Consider the following 21,549-nt stretch of genomic DNA (forward strand, 5'->3'; position numbering starts at 1 on the left):
ATAAGCCATATCTATTTATTTATCTACTTATTTACAGCAATGCACGACGTTGGCCTCTCATGATAGATCCTCAAGGTCAAGCCAACAAATGGATCAAGAACATGGAGCGCGCAAACAACCTTCATGTTATTAAGTTATCCGATTCTGACTTTGTACGAACGCTTGAGAACTGTATTCAGTTTGGAACACCAGTTCTGCTTGAAAACATTGGTATGCTTGTAGTAAATATTAAATTGTTTTTAAAATATAACGTTTGTATAAAGTAAAGCCGCAAATCTGCCTTACATGTATACACCACCCCATAGGCACTCTCCTTTATAGAATATCAAATATATAGATTTCTTTGTTGTCCATTATTTATCTAAAATGCAAAACTTTTTTGCATTAAAAATTTTAAGCTGAGACCTACAACCAAAATTAACTGTATTACACTTTCAACTTTACCAGCCATTTAAAATCACCTCCAGCTTTGGTTAATTTAACTTGAGTTAAATCATATTCAGCCATTATGTTATTAATACAACTGATTACTTATGAATAATTACCCAAACTAACCACAACATTTGCACACAGGCGTTATTGAGTTAGAATTCTTTTGTTAACTTTTATAAACCCTATTTAACAATTATGCAATTGCAACAATTAGGCAATTGCTTCAATATAGTGGTCGCTGAGTTTTCCAAATTATCTGCCGCATAAAAAAAATAATTGCAAAAACTAACATACATGATAACTCTTAAGCTGGCATGAGGTGTATGAAACAGAACACCCGTGTTATATTGACTGTCTTTCCAGCCACGTGAGGATAAAGTAAGTGACTTTCATTCATTCATTTAGGTGAAGAGTTGGATCCCTTACTTGAGCCTTTGTTGTTGAAGCAAACATTCAAGCAAGGTGGAGCCATCTGTATTCGACTTGGTGACTCCACCATTGAATACAGCGCTGACTTCCGTTTTTACATCACAACTAAACTAAGGAATCCTCATTACTTGCCAGAAACCTCTGTCAAAGTTAGTAGAGTTTTTTTTTGCTGAAATATGTAAATTTTAAATGAAAAAAGTATTTTTGATTTAATATTACAAACTAACCAAACAAGACGTAACCTATGTTTGGGTTGCAACCAAGGGTTTGAAATATCATGTTAATTATAGTTTAAGACTAAAGAAATTTGCAAACTAAAAAAAACTTTTTTTTAAATTTACAAACAAATTGTCAGAAAGATCTATTTTACACAAATACATTTGGTGGCAACAACATATACAGATATCTTGTAACAACTGTATCACATTTCATCATTCATTTAAAACGCTCTGGATTGCAGTTTTAGATTCATGTTTTGCATTTTTTTTGTAAAATATTGATTTAGTATTGGCAGAAACAACATATACTACACGTATTTTAAACAACTTTGTTTTTCATTCAGGTAACTCTTCTTAACTTCATGATAACAATGGAAGGATTACAAGATCAGCTCCTTGGGATCGTGGTTGCTCGTGAACGACCTGAACTTGAAGAGGAGAAGAACGCTCTCATTCTACAATCCGCTGAAAATAAAAAGTAAATTGATTTAAATTACAAAATTTTCTAAATGTGGAAAAATTTTAATTTTTTTTTTTATTTTAATTATTTAACTGTTGTTAGTATTGCTGCTGCAAAGGCTGGAACCCCCATAAACATAGTGTTTCCATGTTTTCATATTATTTAAACTCAGATTGCAATTAATTTATTTGCCATGTATACAGTTTGTATACAAAAAAGTAGCGAAACAGTTTACCTTTTTTTTAAAATTTGTTTAAATTAAGGTTGCTTAAGAAAAAAAGCAGCATTTATGAATGTTTTTTGTTAATTGTTTTTATTGGTAACTCATACTTCATTTTTTTTCATAATTTTTCTTTTTAATGCATTTGAATTTCACAGACAACTGAAGGAGATCGAAGACAAAATCTTGGAGGTTCTTTCAGCATCAGAGGGAAACATTCTAGAAGATGAAACTGCAATCAAAGTACTCTCATCATCCAAGACACTCGCTAACGAGATCTCTGAGAAGCAAGCCATTGCTGAGGTGTTGTATAGATTCGCTTAGGAAGTTGTATGTTTTTAGACTTTCTTTGGAAATTATATTTTCAAACAGATTTTTTAGGACATTATATGTTGTTATGAATTTGCTTGAAATCTTATGTTTGTAAAGATTTTCTTTGAGAATTATATGTTGTTATAAATTTGCTTTGGGGAATATATGTTCTTATGGGTTTGCTTGGAATTATATGCTCTTATTGTTTTGAGAAAATAGTTACACTATTTTCTGCTTGTCATGGTTCATAATTGAAACTTTTTTTTTATCTCTGTAGCAAGCCAATTCATATTTAAAAAAGATATGGTACTTCAAAATGTACTTAATATTTACATTAAGACTATTAAGTATTATATATGGCAATACTTAACCGTTTGTAAAGCAACTTCTTTTTTAAGAAACATAGTTTTATTAAATTTTACAAGAAATAGTTGATAAAATATGCATTTGAATTAATATTTCTGACATGTATTTACAAACTGCAGGAAACCGAGAAAAAGATTGACACAGCACGTATGGGATATAAGCCCATCTCAATTCACTCTGCGATTCTCTTCTTCTGTATTACTGACCTTGCTAACATAGATCCCATGTACCAATACTCACTTGCATGGTATGTTAATCTATTTGTGAACGCCATTGATAATGCTGAGAAGACCGATGTTCTTGAGAAAAGGTGAGAGCTCTTTGATAAATTGATTTCGTGATTTTTTAAAAAGTTAGCTGTGACGATATACACTTTAAATCGACATATCTTTCAAATAGGTGATCCGCATATACCTTAAATTTGTAAATCATTTATTGTTGTGACTATCTAGCTGATTTGGGGGTTTTTATCCTAACTAAAGCATCCTAAGCTGAATGCTTTACACTGCTACTATTGTGGGCATTGTTTTTAGGAAAGACACTTAACAAGCATTTATCCAGCTTAGTGGTTAGAAATGGGTTGTAGAAAAAACAATGATCACAAAATCAAATTTGTTGTATCTCTTTAGCATGCACTAGGTGTATGAAACAACACACCCATGTTATGACGACTGTCTTTGCTCTGCTATACAAGGATAAATAAGTTTTTATATTTACCTTCGCCGTTAGATTGGAGCATCTTCGTAACTACATGACGTATTCCCTCTACTGTAACATTTGCCGCTCGCTCTTTGAGAAAGATAAACTTCTCTTCTCCATTCTCTTGTGTGTCAACTTGCTCCGACACGAAGGGATCGTGGATGACAATGATTGGAGGTTCCTCCTCACTGGAGGTCAGTAGAACTTTTAAAAAAACAGTTGAAAAATTTTGGTAAAAAAAGTAAAAATCTTAAAAAATTCAAAACAGTTAAAATAAGGTTTATAAAAGAACGGTATATATTGCGACATATGTATACGGTTTACGTACACAGTTACTTAAATATTAAATTTCCAGGTGTTGGATTGGACAACCCTCACTCCAACCCTGCGACCTGGCTCCCAACAAAGTCCTGGGACGAGTTGTGTCGTCTTGACAACCTACATCACTTCCAAGGGATCAGGAAGAAGTTCCCAGCATACAAGGAGCAGTGGAAGGCAATCTATGATAGCACGGACCCACATAATAAAATCCCACCAGGAGATTGGGCAGAGTTGGTTGAATTTCATCGAATGATGGTGCTTCGTTGTTTAAGACCTGACAAGGTGAGAGAATAAGTTAGATTTTGATGAAAGATCTGGTGCTACAAAATGTATGACATACAAAAATCAGGGCCAATAAATTGTGTAATATAAGAGATAAAATTGTCGCCTAAATGGCATCGTCAGTTCGAAGGAGCACCAGATTAGAGTTAGATACACGGAGTTTATTACAGAAACTGTTAATGAAGGTTTCATTTTATGTGGATGAGATTCTAAAAACTGATTTATTTTGGCCTATTACTTATTTCTACAACAAAAAAGTTGCCTCTGTGCCTTATTAATTCCGCAAGTGTGACTCCTGAAAATATGACAACATTCATTCATTCACTTATACTCAACTAGTTTTTACACCTGCCGTGTTTTAATTTAACTACTTCTATTTTGCTTTGTTTTATTTAGTTTGTTTGCAAATATTTCTTCACCACTATATTTGAAGACAAAAATAAAATAGATGTTATATTCATGATACATTTATTTAGATTGTGCCAGCCATGCAAAACTTCATCACTAACAACTTGGGCCAGAAGTTTATCGAACCTCCTCCTTTTGATCTTCCTAAAACATTCGCGGACAGCAACTCTACTTCACCTCTCATCTTCGTGTTGTCTCCAGGAGCAGATCCGATGGCGTCACTTCTCAAATTTGCCGATGACCAGGTATGGCTCGATTGTTTATTTGTTCATTTTCTTAATGTTTTTGCTGAATTTATTTATACTTATTCATCCATTTATTCTGTTTCATGTATTTCAAGTCCATGTCAAGGACCTGGAATTTATGCCAGATTTGACCCATTTCCTTTTTTTTTCCTAAAATTTTATTAATTTTATTTGTTTAGAATACTATATATTAAATTTATTAATTCTTTTTAACTAACTTTATTAAACATTAAAATGACGAAACAAGAATAGTCAATCCATACAAATTCTAATATGTTGAACACATAGATTTTCTACACTTGCTTATCTTTATATTTCTTTATATATTCTTTTATAGCATGTTGCCTTAACTCTATATTTGTTAACTTTTTTAACCAAACTCTTTATTTTTAGCATTACTTGAAATATTTAGGACGAGTAAGTATAATTAATATCACTAAAACAAGATAAATGTCTAAATCAGTGGTTCTCAAACTGTGAATTTTTAATTTGTCGAAGGCAATATAGGCTATTTATATGAAGCCAGCTTTTTTACTAATTCTGCTAACACCAACTTCCAATATCTTTAATTTGTTGTATCAATAAAAACAGCCATATTATCTGTCAGTAATAAAATCCAATATGTCAGGTGTTTTTTAAAATATTTTTTAAAATAAATTTTAATATGGCAAATTTTAAAAAGCCAATCAAACTTCAAATGCATTGCATCGAAAAAGTTTGAGACTTACTGTTGTATACTAAAAAAGTTTATAATAATAAAATACCTCATTACACAGGGATTCGGGGGACCTAAGATGACATCATTATCACTGGGACAAGGTCAAGGCCCTATTGCTATGAGAATGATTGACAAGGCAATCAAAGAAGGGACTTGGGTTGTGTTGCAGAACTGCCATCTTGCCACATCATGGATGTCAACTCTGGAAAAGATTTGTGAGGTAAGAGAATGCATTCCTGACTTAGCTTTGTAAACTTTACCTATTTTTTAAAGCAACAATATAAAACATATAGCAGGGTGGGGGAAGATGGGACACCTTTTTGAACACGTTAGTGGTCATATAGATCCTTTTTCGTCGAACAGTTGTTCTTGGCTTTGTTGTTGTTGTTGTTGCTGATAGGGTGATTATTTTCCGCACTTATCCTAATTCTCAATTCTAGCATTTTTTCTTTAATCTCTTGATTGAAATCAAATCGTAATATATATTTATAATTTTTAGACTGAATTTTCAGATTTAAAACCGCACGATGAGCGATTAATTAACGATTGCTTTCCTCATGCACTTTACATAGCGGAAACACTGTCTGGCAGTTTGGCGGGAAACGACGGCAAGCGTGTTGTATCTGCACAACGATTCACGACTGAATCAAACTTAGCATTTAAGTGGGGACGCATTAAATGCACTACTCTTATACCGTAATATCATTAATCGTAATTGAAACATTATTTTTAATTCAACATCATATGATTAATATTAACTTCTAACATTACCTAATTACTGCGTGATTGCGGTTTGTCAAAATTCATGAAAACAAACGTTTTAAAGCGACGACAGCGTTAACTAGTGTAAGTTTACAATAAACACATGGTACAGGAGTTGTACAAAGCGTATTTACACATATTCTTTACCAATCACTCAATCCTCATACGTCATAAGTTTCATTGGTTATAATACATGTATAAATACATTCTGCCTACTGCTCTACAGTCACCAATGGCGACTAGAACCCGTTTTGTTGGTTACTTCAGATTTGTTTTTGATCGAGCCCAGTCGACAGTGTAATAAAAGGGTTAACTAATATAGCAGTGTGGGGGTAGATGGGACACCTTTTCATTTTGTTTTCTCTTTTCATTTGGTAGTAAACAAGGAACATTTAATGAATTATAAAACCGTATCTTCACGACTTCCACAGACCGTTTTTAATTGTTTAAAACACGATCAGGCTATTTGGATATTATGTGTTAAAGGTGTCCCATCTTCCCCGACTCTACTATCTTATGATAATTAGTTTAAAACGTGTTCATTCATTAGATCTGTGATCTCTTGTATTTCTATTTTCTCGTCCCCTTTGGTAGTAAACAAAGAACTTTTAAAATATTATAAAAGGTATCCCCTAGACTCCTATGAACCGTTGTTAATTGTTTAAAACACAATTAGAATATTTGAATATTATTAGCTAAAACTGTCCCATCTTCCCCCACAGCACTATACAATAACTCTTTGAATTTAAATGTAACTCTGGGCAACAAGCAAGCAGGCTAACCGCCTTCTCAGCTCATTTAAGCGATATTTTTTTATAAAACATTTGGTAAACACTGGTAAAAAATACCCAGGAAACACTGAACCCTGATTCAATCCACCCGGACTTCCGACTCTGGTTAACGAGCTACCCATCCAACAACTTTCCCGTTGCTGTGTTGCAAAACGGGGTCAAGATGACAAATGAACCCCCCAAAGGATTAAAGTCCAATATATTACGTTCTTATCTCAGCGATCCAATCTCTGATCCTGAGTTCTTCACAAGTTGCAAACAACCAGTGAGTTCAACTCAATGTTTGGATTTTTCAATGTCACTCAGTAAAATTTAGAAAAATTGTGTAAAAAAATTTTTCAGACTTGAATAAATGGAACTTCATATAAATGAACTGATAAATGAAATTTCTCACTGGTAAAACTGATAAATAAATTTTCTGTGTTACTGCCTTTTACATTTTTAATAAATTCAGACACCCTAATTTTTATAGACCCGCCATATTTAATTTTTCTTTAAAATTTTGATTTAATACCGAAAATACCATTTTCAAGATATATTTTAGAGTTTTAAAAAATCCTCGCACAGGTTGCATTCAAGAGGTTGTTGTTTGGATTATGTTTCTTCCATGCTCTTGTGCAAGAACGTAGACAGTTTGGTCCACTAGGATGGAACATACCTTATGAATTCAATGAAACAGATCTCCGTATCTCTGTGCGACAACTGCATATGTTCCTCAATCAATATGAGGTAGGTTGATTGTGTTTTAACAAAAAATAATATAAGTCTAATAATGACAATTTAAGTTGGCTATCAGAAAAAAAACAATCACCCACAAAATAACATACATAGTAATTCGTAAGCTAGCACGAGGTGTATGGAACATGAATGAATGTCTTACTTTATCCTCGCGTGGCCTGAAAACAACAGTCGTTATCACACGGGTTTAACACCTCGTGCCAGCCTACGAGTTACCACGTATGTTACTTTGTGGGTGATTATTTTGGGGGGGGGATTTTATTCACTTTTTTTATGTATGGCTGATTATTTGGACAACCCATTACTGACCACTTGGGTGGAGCAATTGTGTTAAATGTCTTGCCCAAAGACACATACGCCACAATGGTAGCAGCGTCGAGCCTTGAACCCATTACCTCTGGGTTACAGGCAGGCGCGCTAACCACTATGCCACAGCGCCGGTGACATCTGTGTTATAACGACTACGTGAGGATAAAGAAAGTTACATTAAATTTATTCTTTACATTTATGTTTTTATCTCTTACAGATATATTAGTGTCACATAACATTTGTCAAGAAATGTTTTTTATAATCATTACTATTTCATATCCGTCAAGTTTCTTTATCATTCATTTTTTATTATGTTTTAAACTTCCCAATAAAAAAAACTTAATATTCCGTGCTTCATAACAATATTTTTATTTATCTTTTTGAAAATGATAGCAAAGTGAATAAACAGCAAATCAACAGTTGTTGAAGCCCCCTATGAATAAAAAGTGTGGAAAAGAGCGTCAGTAAAAAAGCTTAGCTGTTGCACCCAAATATTAATCTGCCATTTTTTCTTTTCTCCAGTTTGTTCCAATATCTGCGTTGAAATACTTGGCTGGTGAATGTAACTACGGCGGTCGTGTGACTGACGACTGGGATCGACGGACATTAAACTCAGTGCTACAGCGTGGTTACAGTGATAATGTGGTCAATGCCGACACCTGGAGTTTTGATGAAAATGAACTTTACCACCGGCCACCAGAGGGAGATGTGAGCGATTTAATTTGTTATGTTTGTAAAAAAGTTAAAGGAGCATACCAACGAAAAATTAAAATTTTTGTATGGATAAAGATGCCTAAATGTGATTTAAAGATACCACCTAAGTGTCATAGAACGAAACAACTTCTGAAAGTAAAAAAAATCCGCTGCTATAGCAAAATTTGGCCATTCGACAACGCGTGGAATTTTCTATAAGAAAAATGTCACTCATCATTGTTGTTGTTTCGCTGTTTGAAACTTTGGTGCTACGTTAAGATCACTTTTATACCTTTTAAGGTCCTGATTGGAAAACAATAAGTAAATACTCCGCGCAATAGTTTGGGTTTTCACCTAAAATCTGCATAATCCCTACAGGCTCATTTTTCATAAAATATTATCAAAATTTTAAAACAGCAAAGAAAACAAGTATCCCTTTTTAAAACTTTTTTTTTAAGAGCTTGGCTATTGATAAGTTGTCCATGACCTAATGGTAGGAAAGTTCTGGAGTGTTGTAGGCTGTTATTTCAAAGCAATTGCTTACAAATTAAGGCCTTGAATAAATTGTAGCTGAAATTCTCATTTAAACTGGAAGGAAGAACAGTTTCTTTCATACCATGATGGCACTCAGCTTCAATCTGTATTAGCCTAAAAAAGTTGTTATTTTTTAAAAGATTTTTTTAAGAGAGTTTAAAAAAAAAAGATTTTGATACCACTTAACTGGAAGTTCTCATTTTAACCATTTAACTCATACAGTGGGAGAGCTACCTTGAGTTCTGCAAGAACCTACCATTGCTTGCTGAACCTCAGGTGTTTGGCATGCATGCCAATGCTGATATCACAAAAGACCAGAATGCTACACAAGAATTGTTCAACAGCATTCTGCTCACGCTGGTTAGTTACTGGTTGTTACCTTCAACAAAATTTAAGACTTATATATTATGTTTTTTTATTGGGGAGGGGGGACAGTTTCATTTTTTTCATGTAAGATGACTAAATTATACTGTCTCTCTTATACTGAATTTCTCTTATACCGTGTCTTTCTAATGTTATATACTGGATAGTGGTTTTTCTATTGCCTTTAAAAAATAATAAAAGGTATAAACTATGATATATAGTATGATGGGGGAAAATGGGACATCTTTTCATTCTATTTTCTCGTACATTTTGGTAGTAAACAAAGAACATTCAAAGAATTATAAAACCTTGTCCTCGCGACTTTCATAGACCATTGTTAATTGTTTAAAACATGACCAGGTTATTTATATATTTTGTGCTAAAGTTGTCCCATCTTCCCCCACCCCACTATACAAAACTTACTAAAAATAGATATGTACATAATAAATTATACAAATACAAGTAACTTGTTAGCTTATATTACTGTGTCATAACTTGTGGTAAAATATTGTTGACTTTATTATAGAGTTCTGTTTATGTTGATGGTATCTTAATATTTCAAGTATTTTTATTTGACAACTTGATATTTATGTCCACAGGCTGAAGATGCAGTAAGTACATTTCAAATTCAATCATTTCATTGCATTGCTAAGCTCAGGTGCCAGATTCAGTGACTTTACCAGAAAAGAACAGTACATATTGTACTGCACAAAAGATACTATATGTTATGTTTAGTTTCAAGGAGTTATATAAGCTGAAACAGTTTTAATTCTAACCAGGCTTAGAGTTCACAATTTTAGTAAGGTTGAAAATTAAATACTTTAAACAGATACAATTAAATAGTTAGTAGATTTGAGATCTAGATAAAGTTTTGGTAATTCTGCTTAAACAATTGTTTTATCATCATTTTCATTTAATTATTAATACAATTTAGTTGGTGTCAATTCATTGTCAGTTTTGGTCATGGCTTAATTTAATGCTTATAATACTAAATTCATTAGAATTTTATTCTGAAAATTAGTTCATTTAGAATCCTTTACCTTTATTATTAAACAACATATACAATAAATTGTATTTAATCTAAGTTTTACCGTCACAACCATATTTAGACAGTTTTTTATAGTTCAGATTTTGGGATAACTTAAAAGATGTTACACTGTAATTTAAATTACAATTTAAAAAAATTACAGTAAAATGAATAAATTATCATTTAAAATATATTACTGTAAAATTATTAAATTAAAAAAAAATACTGTAAAATGAAAGGTTACCATTTAAAAAATTGAAAATAAACACTTTTGAAATTATAGGCTCGTGCATCTGGAGGAGGTGGGGATTCTAACGACACGCTTGTGTATAACGTGTCTGGAGATATCTTGGAAAAACTTCCTCCCAACTTTGATACTGAGGCAGCTCTAAGAAGGTAGGCTGGTAGATTCTAGTATGAATGTAACTTACTTTATCCCTGCGTGGCGGGAAAAAAACCACAGTTGTTATAACACAAGTGTTCATGCACCTTGTGCCAGCTTACGAGTTACCATGCATGTTACTTTGTGGGTGATTATTTTTTAGGGGGTATTTTATGTATGGCTAGTAATTTGAACAACCAATTAGTGACCACAGGGTTGAAGCAATTGCCTTTAAGTGTCTTGCCCAAGCACACATACGCCCTGGAATATAGCAGCGACAAGGCTTGAATCCTCAGGGTTACAGGCAGGCACGCTAACCACTTTCCAACGGCGCCGGTTCATATATGAGTGATAACACTTAATTATCAAGAACTTAGGATTTTAGGTCAGACATATTAACCCAAACATTGTATATGCACATTTTATTTTATATGGATGAGGTCCTACAGTATGGCTTGTCATAGGATTTAGGTGTCGCTGCCCCCCCCCCCTCCCTCCATGTGAAGATGAACAAGTTACATTCATGTTTTTGTAGTATTAATGTATACTTTCTAACATTTAAATTTTATCCATTATAATAAATACAATACTATTCCAGATACCCAACTGAATACAAACAATCTATGAACACTGTCCTTGTGCAAGAGATGGTAAGATTCAATGTGTTGACAACCACCATCAGGAATTCACTTGTTAACGTGCAAAAAGCTATCAAGGTCTGTTTTGGATTTAAATTATATTGTCATGACTTTTATGAAAAATAGTTGTTTCATTTAACTTGTTTTTTTAATTTCTAAGTTGAGTTACAGTCTGCTAATTGCTATTAGCGATTTTTTTTTCGTTTTGTATTATTATTATAACATTTTTGTGTTTTGCATTGCGCCCTTTATTAGTTCATTACGAATTTTTTTGAAATCTACATCTTAAGAATAAATCAGTTGCTTTTGGGTTAGGTATGTGTGTGGTTGTACATTTGTACAAAAACGTAAGCCTTAGTTATTTACCTTTTAGTGTTGTTATCAGCATATTATTCTAACTTCACTGCTCCAATGCAGTGGTTACTAATGTGTTGTCCAAATTATCAGCCATACATAAAAAAATCCAAAAACAATTCACCCTCAAAGTAACATACATGGTAACTCGTAAGCTGGCATGAGGTGTATGAAACATAACACACCGACTGTCGTTTTCTGGCCACTCGAGTATAAAGTAAGTTACATTCATTCATTCTATTACTTGTTACTGATTGAAAAACAGTATTTAAAATATTGCCATGTTATAACCAGGGTTTGGTGGTCATGAGTGGAGACTTGGAAGAAGTATTAAACAGCATTCTTCAAGGTAAAATTCCACAAATGTGGATGAAGAAATCCTATCCAAGTCTTAAGCCCCTTGGAGGATACACAAATGATTTTCTTGAGAGACTGAACTTTTTACAGGTAATTTTAAAATGCTTATAGTGTCATGATTCAATTATATTGAGTGTTTTTTCTGATTTAATACCTCCCCCTACAGTGGCGACCGATAGCCAAGCAAACTTAAAACTTAATATAAAAATGTTTGAAGAAACTAAGACATTCCATCTTACAGTACAAGCAGAAATAAATAAATGGAAGTTTTTAGCAATACCAAACTAACTCAGCAACATAACATCTACAAATCTACCTGGGTGTTGGGGTATTTAGCAAAATCTTGCCAAAATCCCAGGCCCTCAACAAGCACTTCACTCATATAGAATAGAATCACTCCCAAAGTAACATACTTGGTAACTGTAAGCTGGCACGAGGTGTATGAACATCCGTGTTATAACGATTGTCGTTTTCCGGCCATGCGAGGATAAAGGGAGTTACATTCAATAGAACATATACAATCTATATACAACTAGTTCTTCATTATTTTAATTGAATCTTAACCAAGAATTTTCCCCCAGACATGGTATGAGAATGGACCACCTCCACAGTTCTGGGTGTCTGGTTTTTTCTTCACCCAAGCTTTCTTGACCGGCGTTCAACAGAACTTTGCGAGAAAATACACGATTCCTATTGATTTGCTTGGATTTGATTACGTTGTATTAGAGGATAAGGAATACAAGACACCCCCAGATGATGGTAAGATTTTGTTTTATATTAATAAAAAGTGTGTATATGTGTTTTCTGCTGTTGTTTTGCTGTTAAACCCCTCCTCTTTACTATTTTTTAATAACTTGATCAGTAATACTGTATCCGGACAGATAATTTATGTTATTTCCACTTTAATTGCCAAAAGTATTTTCACAGTCACATATGTTAAAACGTTCTTAAACATAAAATATATTGACATACAATTGCCTTTGGTCAGTATTGCTTTTGCCAACACTATTTCTCACATACATTTAGATTAATGTAGTTTAGGTAATACATCAAAACTTATACCTATGTGTCTGTGTTTGAGCAATAAATATTCTTTAAATGAAATGTGTTCATTTTATAAATAACAATGAAGGCAAAATTTCTTTACACAAACAAAATCCTCATACACCTACTAATACACTATACATTTTTCATACCCATAGGTGCATACATATACGGTCTCTATGTTGAGGGAGCACGATGGGATCGTAAAGCAAAGAGATTGGCCGAATCCATTCCTAAAGCCCTGCATGATCCAATGCCTAAGATTCTACTCGTGCCAAGCAAGAAGGTAACTCGTTGTCATCACATTTAAGATAAGATTGGTTTGCTCTTTTTTGTAATAGCATTTTACCTAATTTAGAAATGTTATTGGTGTATGTTGTCTGTGGTATGATGGTGTATATACTGTACTAGGATGTAAAACTGGAAGATTCTGAGTTCTAGTCACAGTGTTGTTAACAGGAAGACTTGTATACGTCTGCCTTTAGGGGTTAGGTTAGTTTAGTGTTTTACCAAGTATACATCGAGAGCGAAACATTCTGTAATTCAAAAGGTTGCCAAGTCTCAGTGTTAGAAGTATCACAACTACAAGTCTGGTTAATAGTAGTAAAGTTAGGTTTTCCGGTAAAAAACGCAAATTATATTGTACCAACATTTATTTTGCCTTATGGCTAAATATTAGCAGGGTAAACAGCAAGACTGTTGTATGAGTGTAACTTACATTATCCTCGCGTGGCGGAACAATGACAGTCATAATTTGGACAACCCATTAGTGACCACTGGGTTGGAGCAATTGTCATTAAGTGTCTTGCCCAGAACACATGCTTCCACAATGGTAGCAGCGAAGAGCTTTGAACCCATTACCTCTGGGTTACAGACCGGCCCACTAACCACTTTGCCACGGCGCTGTATAAATGGTTGCCATAAAAAGGAGCAGACAGATATGTAGGCTAACTGAGTGTCTTTTTCAGTCTGATATCCCTGAAAGACCCAGCTACTTGGCCCCAGTATACAAGACAACAGAACGCCGTGGTGTATTGTCAACTACTGGTCACTCAACCAACTTTGTCATTGGGATGTCACTCAACTCTGACAAACCACCAGAGCACTGGATAGGCAGAGGTGTTGCTCTTATCTGTCAACTAGACAACTAAGCTATGTGAATCCAACAAATATATTTCCACTGTATTTTATTTTGACTGTGAATTTTGTACTGTTCAATCCGTTAGTTTATGGTAACGTTTTTAGGTTTGATTTTAGATGCATGCCGTTATAGCTCTCTGCATTTGCTTTGCATTCGTGTAAAAAGTTCTTTTGCGTTGTTAAAAAATACCAATAAATATACAACTAGTTTGAAATGTCTTTATTATTTCTAGCTCTCTCTAAAGTACCAATATATTTATAAAACAATAAACATAATCTAAATACAAAAAATATTAACATAGTGAAGACTTCAGTGGTTGAACTTAACACTTGATATTTTATAATGGCAGCAAAATGGTTTGTGTAAAAAAAGCATATGTATGTGTCAAAAAAAGAGAAATAACGGGGCATGATTTCTTTCCCAATAAACTAAAAATGCCCTAAAGTAGTTTAGCAATTAACAAGGCTGTTTCAGAATATTACGGTTGCATAATTTTGTAAACATTCTTTATTTACTATATGTATTAAAACACCATAGCTAAGTTATAACAGTCGGTAACCATTATTGGTCTTTATTTCTTCTCCACTACCTTAGTTGTAGCTCCATCATCCTCAATCCCATTCTTATTTTTCTCTTTCGCAAAATCTTTTAAAACTTCTCGTCCTGTGTCTTTCGCCGTTCGCTTTACGATTGCTTTCACTCCAAGATTATCGATGTTAAACGCAGTCCGTCCCACGTTCACAGCTGCTCCCATGGCATGACCTGTGGCTTGACCAGCTTCTGCTCCATATCTAAGTAAAAAAGAAATTGTATATTCCATAGGTAAACTTATGTTTTTTACTGTATTTATTTATTATACGGAGTAATGTTTCGTTTTACTCAGTACACAAGAGAAAATTTTCAACATAGACATTACATCAGTTATTTAACAGTTTATGTAGAATTGTAGAACTATAATTTGTTTATGGTTTCAATGGTTAAACGCAAAGATTAAACAGCTTAGTAACTCACTTGTGTTGCACAGTTTCAACTGTTGCTCCTGACATAGAGCGAGCAACAGCAAGTCCTGCTTGCTCTAAACTTGTCCATACGGTTGCAAAGCCTGCAATGAAAGGACTGTTCAATTAAGGAAATAGGCGACTCTGCCTTTTGTCCAAAGTTAATGGGCTTGAGGTGTAAAAAACATAAGGAGGCTTGAGGTGCATGAAACAAAGGCTTGAGGTACATGAAACATACAGGAACTCCTATTTTCTAATGGTAATTGATTACCCTGTGTTAACACGACCATGAACCCCTGCTGCGCATGGCGGATTATTTTTAATTAACGTCAGCTGATTCATTTGAATTACTGATCGTAACCACAAGTGCGCACGTCCTCCAGACAAACCCGCACGGGAGAGATTTTAAGCGCGCGAGTTCTTCTTCTATTGTTTATTTTATTGGGTGTGCTTGGCACCTGCTGGCACCCCCCAGTGTCCGCCGTTGCACCTATGTTATACCGACTGTCATTGCTCTGCCACAAGAAGATAAAGAAGTTATAACCATCAAAAACTGTTGCATATATGATAACGACTGTCATTGCTCTGGCACGAGAGCACAGATAAATAAGTTCCATTACCTGCCAACCCTGCCCCAGCCACATTCACCACACCATCCATGGTTGAAACTCCTTTTTCATCTTTGTCAGTAGCTGATGATGGAAGGACGGTCTTAGCGCACGACACAACATGGGGTGAGATGGCCCTCCCTATTTCCTTTGTTACCGTGCACAAACCATTGACCAGAGCCGCACTCACTTTTACTGTTACCTCTGTGGAAAAAACATGCTTAAATTAAAAAAAATGAAAACCTATAATAGATATATAGTAGTGTGGGAAAAATGGGATACCTTTGTGTCCTATGTTCTTGTCCCATTAGGTAGTAAACAAAGAACATTCAAAGAATTATGAAACTGTATCCTTACGACTCCCAAGGACCGTTGTTAATTGTTTGAAACACGATCAGGATATTCGGATATTTTGTGCTAAAGGTGTCCCACCTCCCCCCACCCTACTATATATGCTGCTACCTTATTTTAGGTGTATTATTAGCTTTTTACTACAAACAGTATTAACACTATGTTTATTAATGCATAATTACCTATTTTTTCAATTGATAGTGTTTAATATGTGAATGAATATCTCAATTAAATGCATCAAAAAATCGACTATATATACTATGAACTACACTATATCTTTAACACAATTCTATTAATATTTTTTACTTGAAGCTTGATGCGTATAATACAACCCCTTTTCAAGGCCAGGGTTAACTTTAGTAGCTGTGGTGTTAGGTTGAAGGTTGGCTTGTAGTTTATTTGCTCCCTTGGTGATCAGTGACGTGGTGATTTCAGCTCCTTTAGACAAACCCCAGCTCAACCATTCTGCTCCTAAAGCCACCCTTGTTATTTGTAAAAGGTAAAGAATGTTTTCTATGTATCTATACCTATAAATATTTTGAATAAATAAATGAAGGTAACTTACTTTATACTACCGTTGCCGGAAACGACAGTTGTTATGGCCGGGTGTTTTGTTTCATACACCCCATGCCAGCTTACAAGTTACCATGTATGTTACTTCGAGGGTGAATATTTTGGAAGGGGGGGATTTTTTATGTGTGGCTGATAATTTGGACAACCCATTAGTGACCACTGGGTTGGAGCAATTGCAGTTAAGTGTCTTGCCCAAGGACACATACGTCCACAATGGTAGCAGCGACGAGCGGAGCAATTGCCGTTAAGCGTCTTGCCCAAGGAAACAACCGCCCACAATTGTAGCAGCGACAAGCCTTGAACCCATTACATCTGGATTACACGCAGGCGTGCTAACCACTTTGCCACGGCGCCGGATGTTATAAGTAAGTAACACTTCTGTTTTCAATTACCATAATTGTTATTTTTACTTCATTGCGGTAAACTCCAGTTATTACAATACAACTTTAGCATATACAACATCTATCACATAACACATAGAGAATACACAACCAAGAACCACCTTTTTCAATCCCATGTGCAATTTTATCGCTCACTGTCGCTTCTCCATCTTTTTTCTTTTCCCCTTCCTTCTCTTCCTCAGGAATGTAAGGAACTGACATACTCAGGTCAATGATTGGTTCTCCTTCCAAGCGTTGGCCCTGGACCTGTTTAAATAGAAAACACTTCACTTTTTCACCAGGGGCGAATCCAGGAATTTAAAAAGGAGGGTCCGCAGGTTTTTGCTTAGAAATTGAACACAGATAAACGTAACGTGCTCAATAAAAAAAATCAACCCCCGACTAATATAAATAATAAAGCACATAATAGGGACGCCTAGGATTGGTTTTAAACTACAATAATATGACCGCTTTACTATTTTTGAAGAAAGTGATTTTAATTTCTTTAAATATTTAAAAATATAATATTCAAAGGGCGGGAGGGGGGAGGGGCGCAGACCTCCGCAACCCCCCCCCCCCCCCCTTGTATACACCTCTGCTTTTCACATATAGTTAACTTTACTTTTAACATGATTTGGAATAGGTCACTTTTATTAAAGAATTAAGGATTAAAAACAAGGTAAAGGATGGGCATGGCTACTTCTACATACCCAGTATTTAACACATTAGTCAAAAGAAAAAATAGATTTCTGCATTATTTTAGTTTTTCAGATGTAATAGAGAGTAAAGTGGGGATTTAGAGGAACCTAATAGCAATTTTTATTAGAGCACTACAATAATAATGCATTATTTTTTCCAAAGATTTTAATTTTTTTCATAAAAACTTGAATGCTAAAACACAATTCAATTTCTATCCTATGTTGTTGATTGGGGTCTTTGTAAAGGGCCTTTGATTTAGGCCAGGTTTGGCACATTACACCAACATTGTATTTGTTAATTTGTATATTTGCATTCGGTTCTATATAGTTAATGTTTTTGTCAATAACTTGGGATTAAGCCCAGAAATGTTGCATTACCCCAACACCAAGTACTAGTAGCTTATTCTGTAACTAAAAATACTTCCACAAAATGATTAAACTTAGGTAATTAAACCTGGAAGGCTGCAAAGTTCATCAAGATGTTTTCAAACATCTCCCTGTATGATGGATCGAGCTCTGATGAGATGACAAGGCCCACTGTGTTAGGGTGGGGTGAGTTGTGGTCCACTGTCAGGTTTGGGAACATGTACGCACCATTGGTGCAACGTAACACAGGGGATTGACCAGGCACGAGCGGGTAGATCCAATCACCAACTTGAACAAACCCTGGGGGTCTGAAATATGTAGAACAAACGTGACCCCTTTTATTCTGTTCTGTATGGGTGAGATTTTGAGGACCTGGGATTTAAGCCAGATTGGACCGATTACCCCATTACTCGCATACGTCCAAAAGTGACGTGCTCGATCATGATCACTTATTTATCATTGTGTGCTGAAGCACTATGTGGGTTACAATATAGTTTATTATTTTAATGCACACAGTGTGTGGTGGCATCAGTAACAACGATCAGATTAGTTTAAACAGCGAAGAGAATTAGCAACAAAACTGCAATCACTACTTAAGTAAAAGCGTCAAAAAGTGTGGCTGCTACAAATAAACTAATATATATCCTAAGCTAGCTTTACATAGTTAAAGTACATCAAGTACCCTATATTATAGATATAGATATATTATACATTAGGATTCAGCAGGCTTCTGCTTGTACAATCCTTCACCTGTTAGAAGACTTGGGTTTCTCATCATCAAATAACATGATTTGTAGTGAGCTTGGGTAAGATGGAGGTGCCGAACTTACATCACTGTCTGATGTAATGCAGAACATCTGGACACCACCTGGGATGTTTAACAACTGCACAGCGTTGTCATTCTAAACAGAAAATGGGTTTTAGATGTTACAATTTTAGTAAACTTTGTAGAAATATGCAAAGATGCATTATTGTAATAGTGGTTAGTTTTATAAATTCATCTGACAATTACTTTTAGGAGGGGATTTTAAAAGAGCAACGCTTTTCCTGATGTATGATAGGGCATCATCAGGTTTTGCTGTTGATTGTCTTGTCCAACGACACATTGGTCTTTTAAGACAAACTATTGCCTAATGATATCTTTTAAGTATATAATTTTAAAACAAACCATTGCCTAATGGTCTGTGTTAAATATATGATTTTATTACCAAGATTGGAGAACTGCTGTGACCTTCAGGTGGAGACACTGAATACGGTGGCAAAGGCTCCTAGATAAAATATTGTAAGTTTCTGCTCAAGATATGTGGCTATATTAAAGCAATAGTAAAACAACCATAAAAACATTTCTAGTTTTTAAAGCCGTCTAAAACTCTAAAACATTATCGAGATTATTTTATTTGCAAAGAAGATTTTTGTTCTATTGTTTTTAATCTGACATGCGCCATGGCTCAGTGGTTTAAGTGCCTGTATCGAAACCAAAGTGTCCACAGTTTGATGCTTGATACGTGATAATAAGTAATATTTGTTGACGTATGTGACTTTGGACAAGACACTTAATGAACATTGATCCAACCTAGTGGTCACTAATGGGTTGTCCAAATTATAAGCCATATCAAAAACAAAAATCACACACAAAGTTGAAAAGTGTGGTAACTCGTAAGCACACAAGGATAAAAAAGATGCCAATAATACGCATTTGACTGCAATTCGGTGACTTGGCACCGGTCGCAAGAAGGCTTTTATAGTCTTTCCGAGTGCTGGGGTAATGGGCCACATCTGGCCTAAATTTTAGGACCTTACCCGTAAAAACTAAAAAAACCTACATTGTTAGAACTTGCTTGGGAAGATTGTATATCATAGAGTCTTGTTTGCACATGTTCTAAAACTTCCATCATTCTTGATTGCATTGCATGACCTCGTGAATATGATTCGTTGTGGGGAAGATCCGTTCCTAACCCCTGTAATATATCAATGTCTAAATCGTCTGTAAGAATATCATAGATCTTTGAAAAGACTTTTTTAGAGGACCTGTGACTTTTGGGCAAACTGCCAAAGATATTATTACTAAAACACTGAATGTAATTATTAAGTAATACATGGGCAATTATAGCTCATCATGGGCTATATAAATTATCATGTTTTATATAATTAATTGGTGCTAGTGAAGAATCTTCCCCCCCCCACCTTTTTAGCTAACCACTAACCCCTAGGTTGGGGGGTTAGGTGTTGATGGTTAGGGGGTTAGTGGTTATAGGGGTTAGTAGTTAGTGGTTATAGGAGTAAGGGGTTAGGGGTTAGTGGTTAGCAAATAAAGTGGGGGGGGGAAGACTCTTCACTAGCACCAATCAATTTTAAAATATATACCACAATTATTTTGTTTCATGTATATAGACTTCATAAAAGCAAGACATGCACCTTCTCAAGGCACTGCAGTGCATTCATATAATGCTGCATTGCCATGTCTGCATTGTTTTCCTCATCTGCTGTAAGACCATTGTTCACATAACACATTGAACTTTCGTAACATTCTTTTACCAGGCGCAATTTCTGCTCCTATAAACAACAAAACAACGAATTTAGATGATAAATAGTAAGCTAAAGAACTTCCCTAATGTATTGCACAATCTGTATACGACACGGTTTCTTAGCAGTAAATTACAAACTTATTCAGTAACGTCCGGCGCCGTGGCGTAGTGGTTAGCGCGCCTGCCTCTAACCCAGAGGTAATGGATTCAAGGCTCGTCGCTGCTACCATTGTGGGCGTATGTGTCCTTGAGCAATACACTTAACGGCAATTGCTCCAACTCAGTAGTCACTAATGGGTTGTCCAAATTATCAGCCATACATAAAAATGAAAAAAAAAAATCCAAAAAAAATAATCACCCACAAATTGAAAAAAAAAAAATCCAAAAAAAATAATCACCCACAAATTAACATACTTGGTAACTCGTAAGCTGGCGCGAGGTGCACACCCGTGTTATAACGACTGTCGTTTTCCGGCCACGCGAGGATAAAGTAAGTTACATTACATTCAGTAAATTCTTACCATTGACTGACTTGTACTTTCAACATTAGGAGGTGGTGGTCTGGCAGGTCTTGAACGTTGCATTTTTTTAAAGATAATTAATGTTCAGGTAAACGAATACAAAAAGCTGTTTAAAAAGTCATTAATTTGTAATTCCGAAACTTGACTTTTTGCGAGGGGAACCACCGTTTAGAAAGCACCTTTTATCACATGATCAAAACAAATTGGGATAGAAATCACATACCTTTGGAGGATTTCTATGTTGTTTTACAACGGCATTGTGGGCCAGGCTTAAACATGTCGTTGT

At 34.9% G+C, this 21,549-nt stretch overlaps 2 protein-coding genes across 7 annotated transcripts in view; one reads left to right on the plus strand and one right to left on the minus strand.

The window, feature by feature from the left end:
* Nucleotides 1-14,457, plus strand: part of LOC149731138 (dynein axonemal heavy chain 7-like) — a 52,086-nt gene extending 37,629 nt beyond the window's left edge. For 3 of the 5 annotated variants that reach the window (XM_089884967.1, XM_089884964.1, XM_089884966.1), the window contains 19 exons: nucleotides 38-210; nucleotides 838-1,010; nucleotides 1,424-1,557; nucleotides 1,918-2,062; nucleotides 2,557-2,747; nucleotides 3,167-3,330; nucleotides 3,492-3,739; nucleotides 4,216-4,392; nucleotides 5,169-5,330; nucleotides 6,725-6,928; nucleotides 7,231-7,392; nucleotides 8,233-8,418; nucleotides 9,160-9,297; nucleotides 10,611-10,723; nucleotides 11,308-11,425; nucleotides 11,996-12,148; nucleotides 12,640-12,817; nucleotides 13,261-13,388; nucleotides 14,071-14,457. In XM_089884967.1, the coding sequence (XP_089741093.1) occupies nucleotides 38-210; nucleotides 838-1,010; nucleotides 1,424-1,557; nucleotides 1,918-2,062; nucleotides 2,557-2,747; nucleotides 3,167-3,330; nucleotides 3,492-3,739; nucleotides 4,216-4,392; nucleotides 5,169-5,330; nucleotides 6,725-6,928; nucleotides 7,231-7,392; nucleotides 8,233-8,418; nucleotides 9,160-9,297; nucleotides 10,611-10,723; nucleotides 11,308-11,425; nucleotides 11,996-12,148; nucleotides 12,640-12,817; nucleotides 13,261-13,388; nucleotides 14,071-14,253 (3,130 nt within the window). In that variant the 3' untranslated portion in view covers nucleotides 14,254-14,457. Of the gene's footprint in view, nucleotides 1-37; nucleotides 211-837; nucleotides 1,011-1,423; nucleotides 1,558-1,917; nucleotides 2,063-2,556; nucleotides 2,748-3,166; nucleotides 3,331-3,491; nucleotides 3,740-4,215; nucleotides 4,393-5,168; nucleotides 5,331-6,724; nucleotides 6,929-7,230; nucleotides 7,393-8,232; nucleotides 8,419-9,159; nucleotides 9,298-9,899; nucleotides 9,912-10,610; nucleotides 10,724-11,307; nucleotides 11,426-11,995; nucleotides 12,149-12,639; nucleotides 12,818-13,260; nucleotides 13,389-14,070 lie in introns of all 5 variants that reach the window. The other 2 variants (XM_089884963.1, XM_089884965.1) reach the window with 1 other exon arrangement.
* Nucleotides 14,448-21,462, minus strand: LOC149731139 (spartin-like). Of its 2 annotated transcripts, XM_089884977.1 has the most exons (11): nucleotides 21,264-21,461; nucleotides 20,633-20,770; nucleotides 20,041-20,175; nucleotides 19,426-19,485; nucleotides 18,968-19,119; nucleotides 18,306-18,525; nucleotides 17,276-17,420; nucleotides 16,507-16,671; nucleotides 15,862-16,053; nucleotides 15,255-15,345; nucleotides 14,448-15,034 (listed from the first exon to the last, which is right to left on the minus strand). In XM_089884977.1, exons 1-11 carry the CDS (start codon nucleotides 21,324-21,326, stop codon nucleotides 14,815-14,817), a joined length of 1,581 nt encoding a protein of 526 aa, XP_089741103.1. In that variant the 5' UTR covers nucleotides 21,327-21,461; the 3' UTR covers nucleotides 14,448-14,814. The 2 variants fall into 2 exon arrangements, with proteins under 2 accessions (XP_089741103.1, XP_089741104.1); XM_089884978.1 differs by lacking the exon at nucleotides 19,426-19,485 and having other exon boundaries at nucleotides 21,264-21,462.
* Nucleotides 21,463-21,549: the final 87 nt, after the last annotated feature.

This window comes from Ciona robusta, chromosome 9, assembly GCF_009617815.1.
Source record: "Ciona robusta chromosome 9, ASM961781v2".
Taxonomy (NCBI): domain Eukaryota; kingdom Metazoa; phylum Chordata; class Ascidiacea; order Phlebobranchia; family Cionidae; genus Ciona; species Ciona robusta.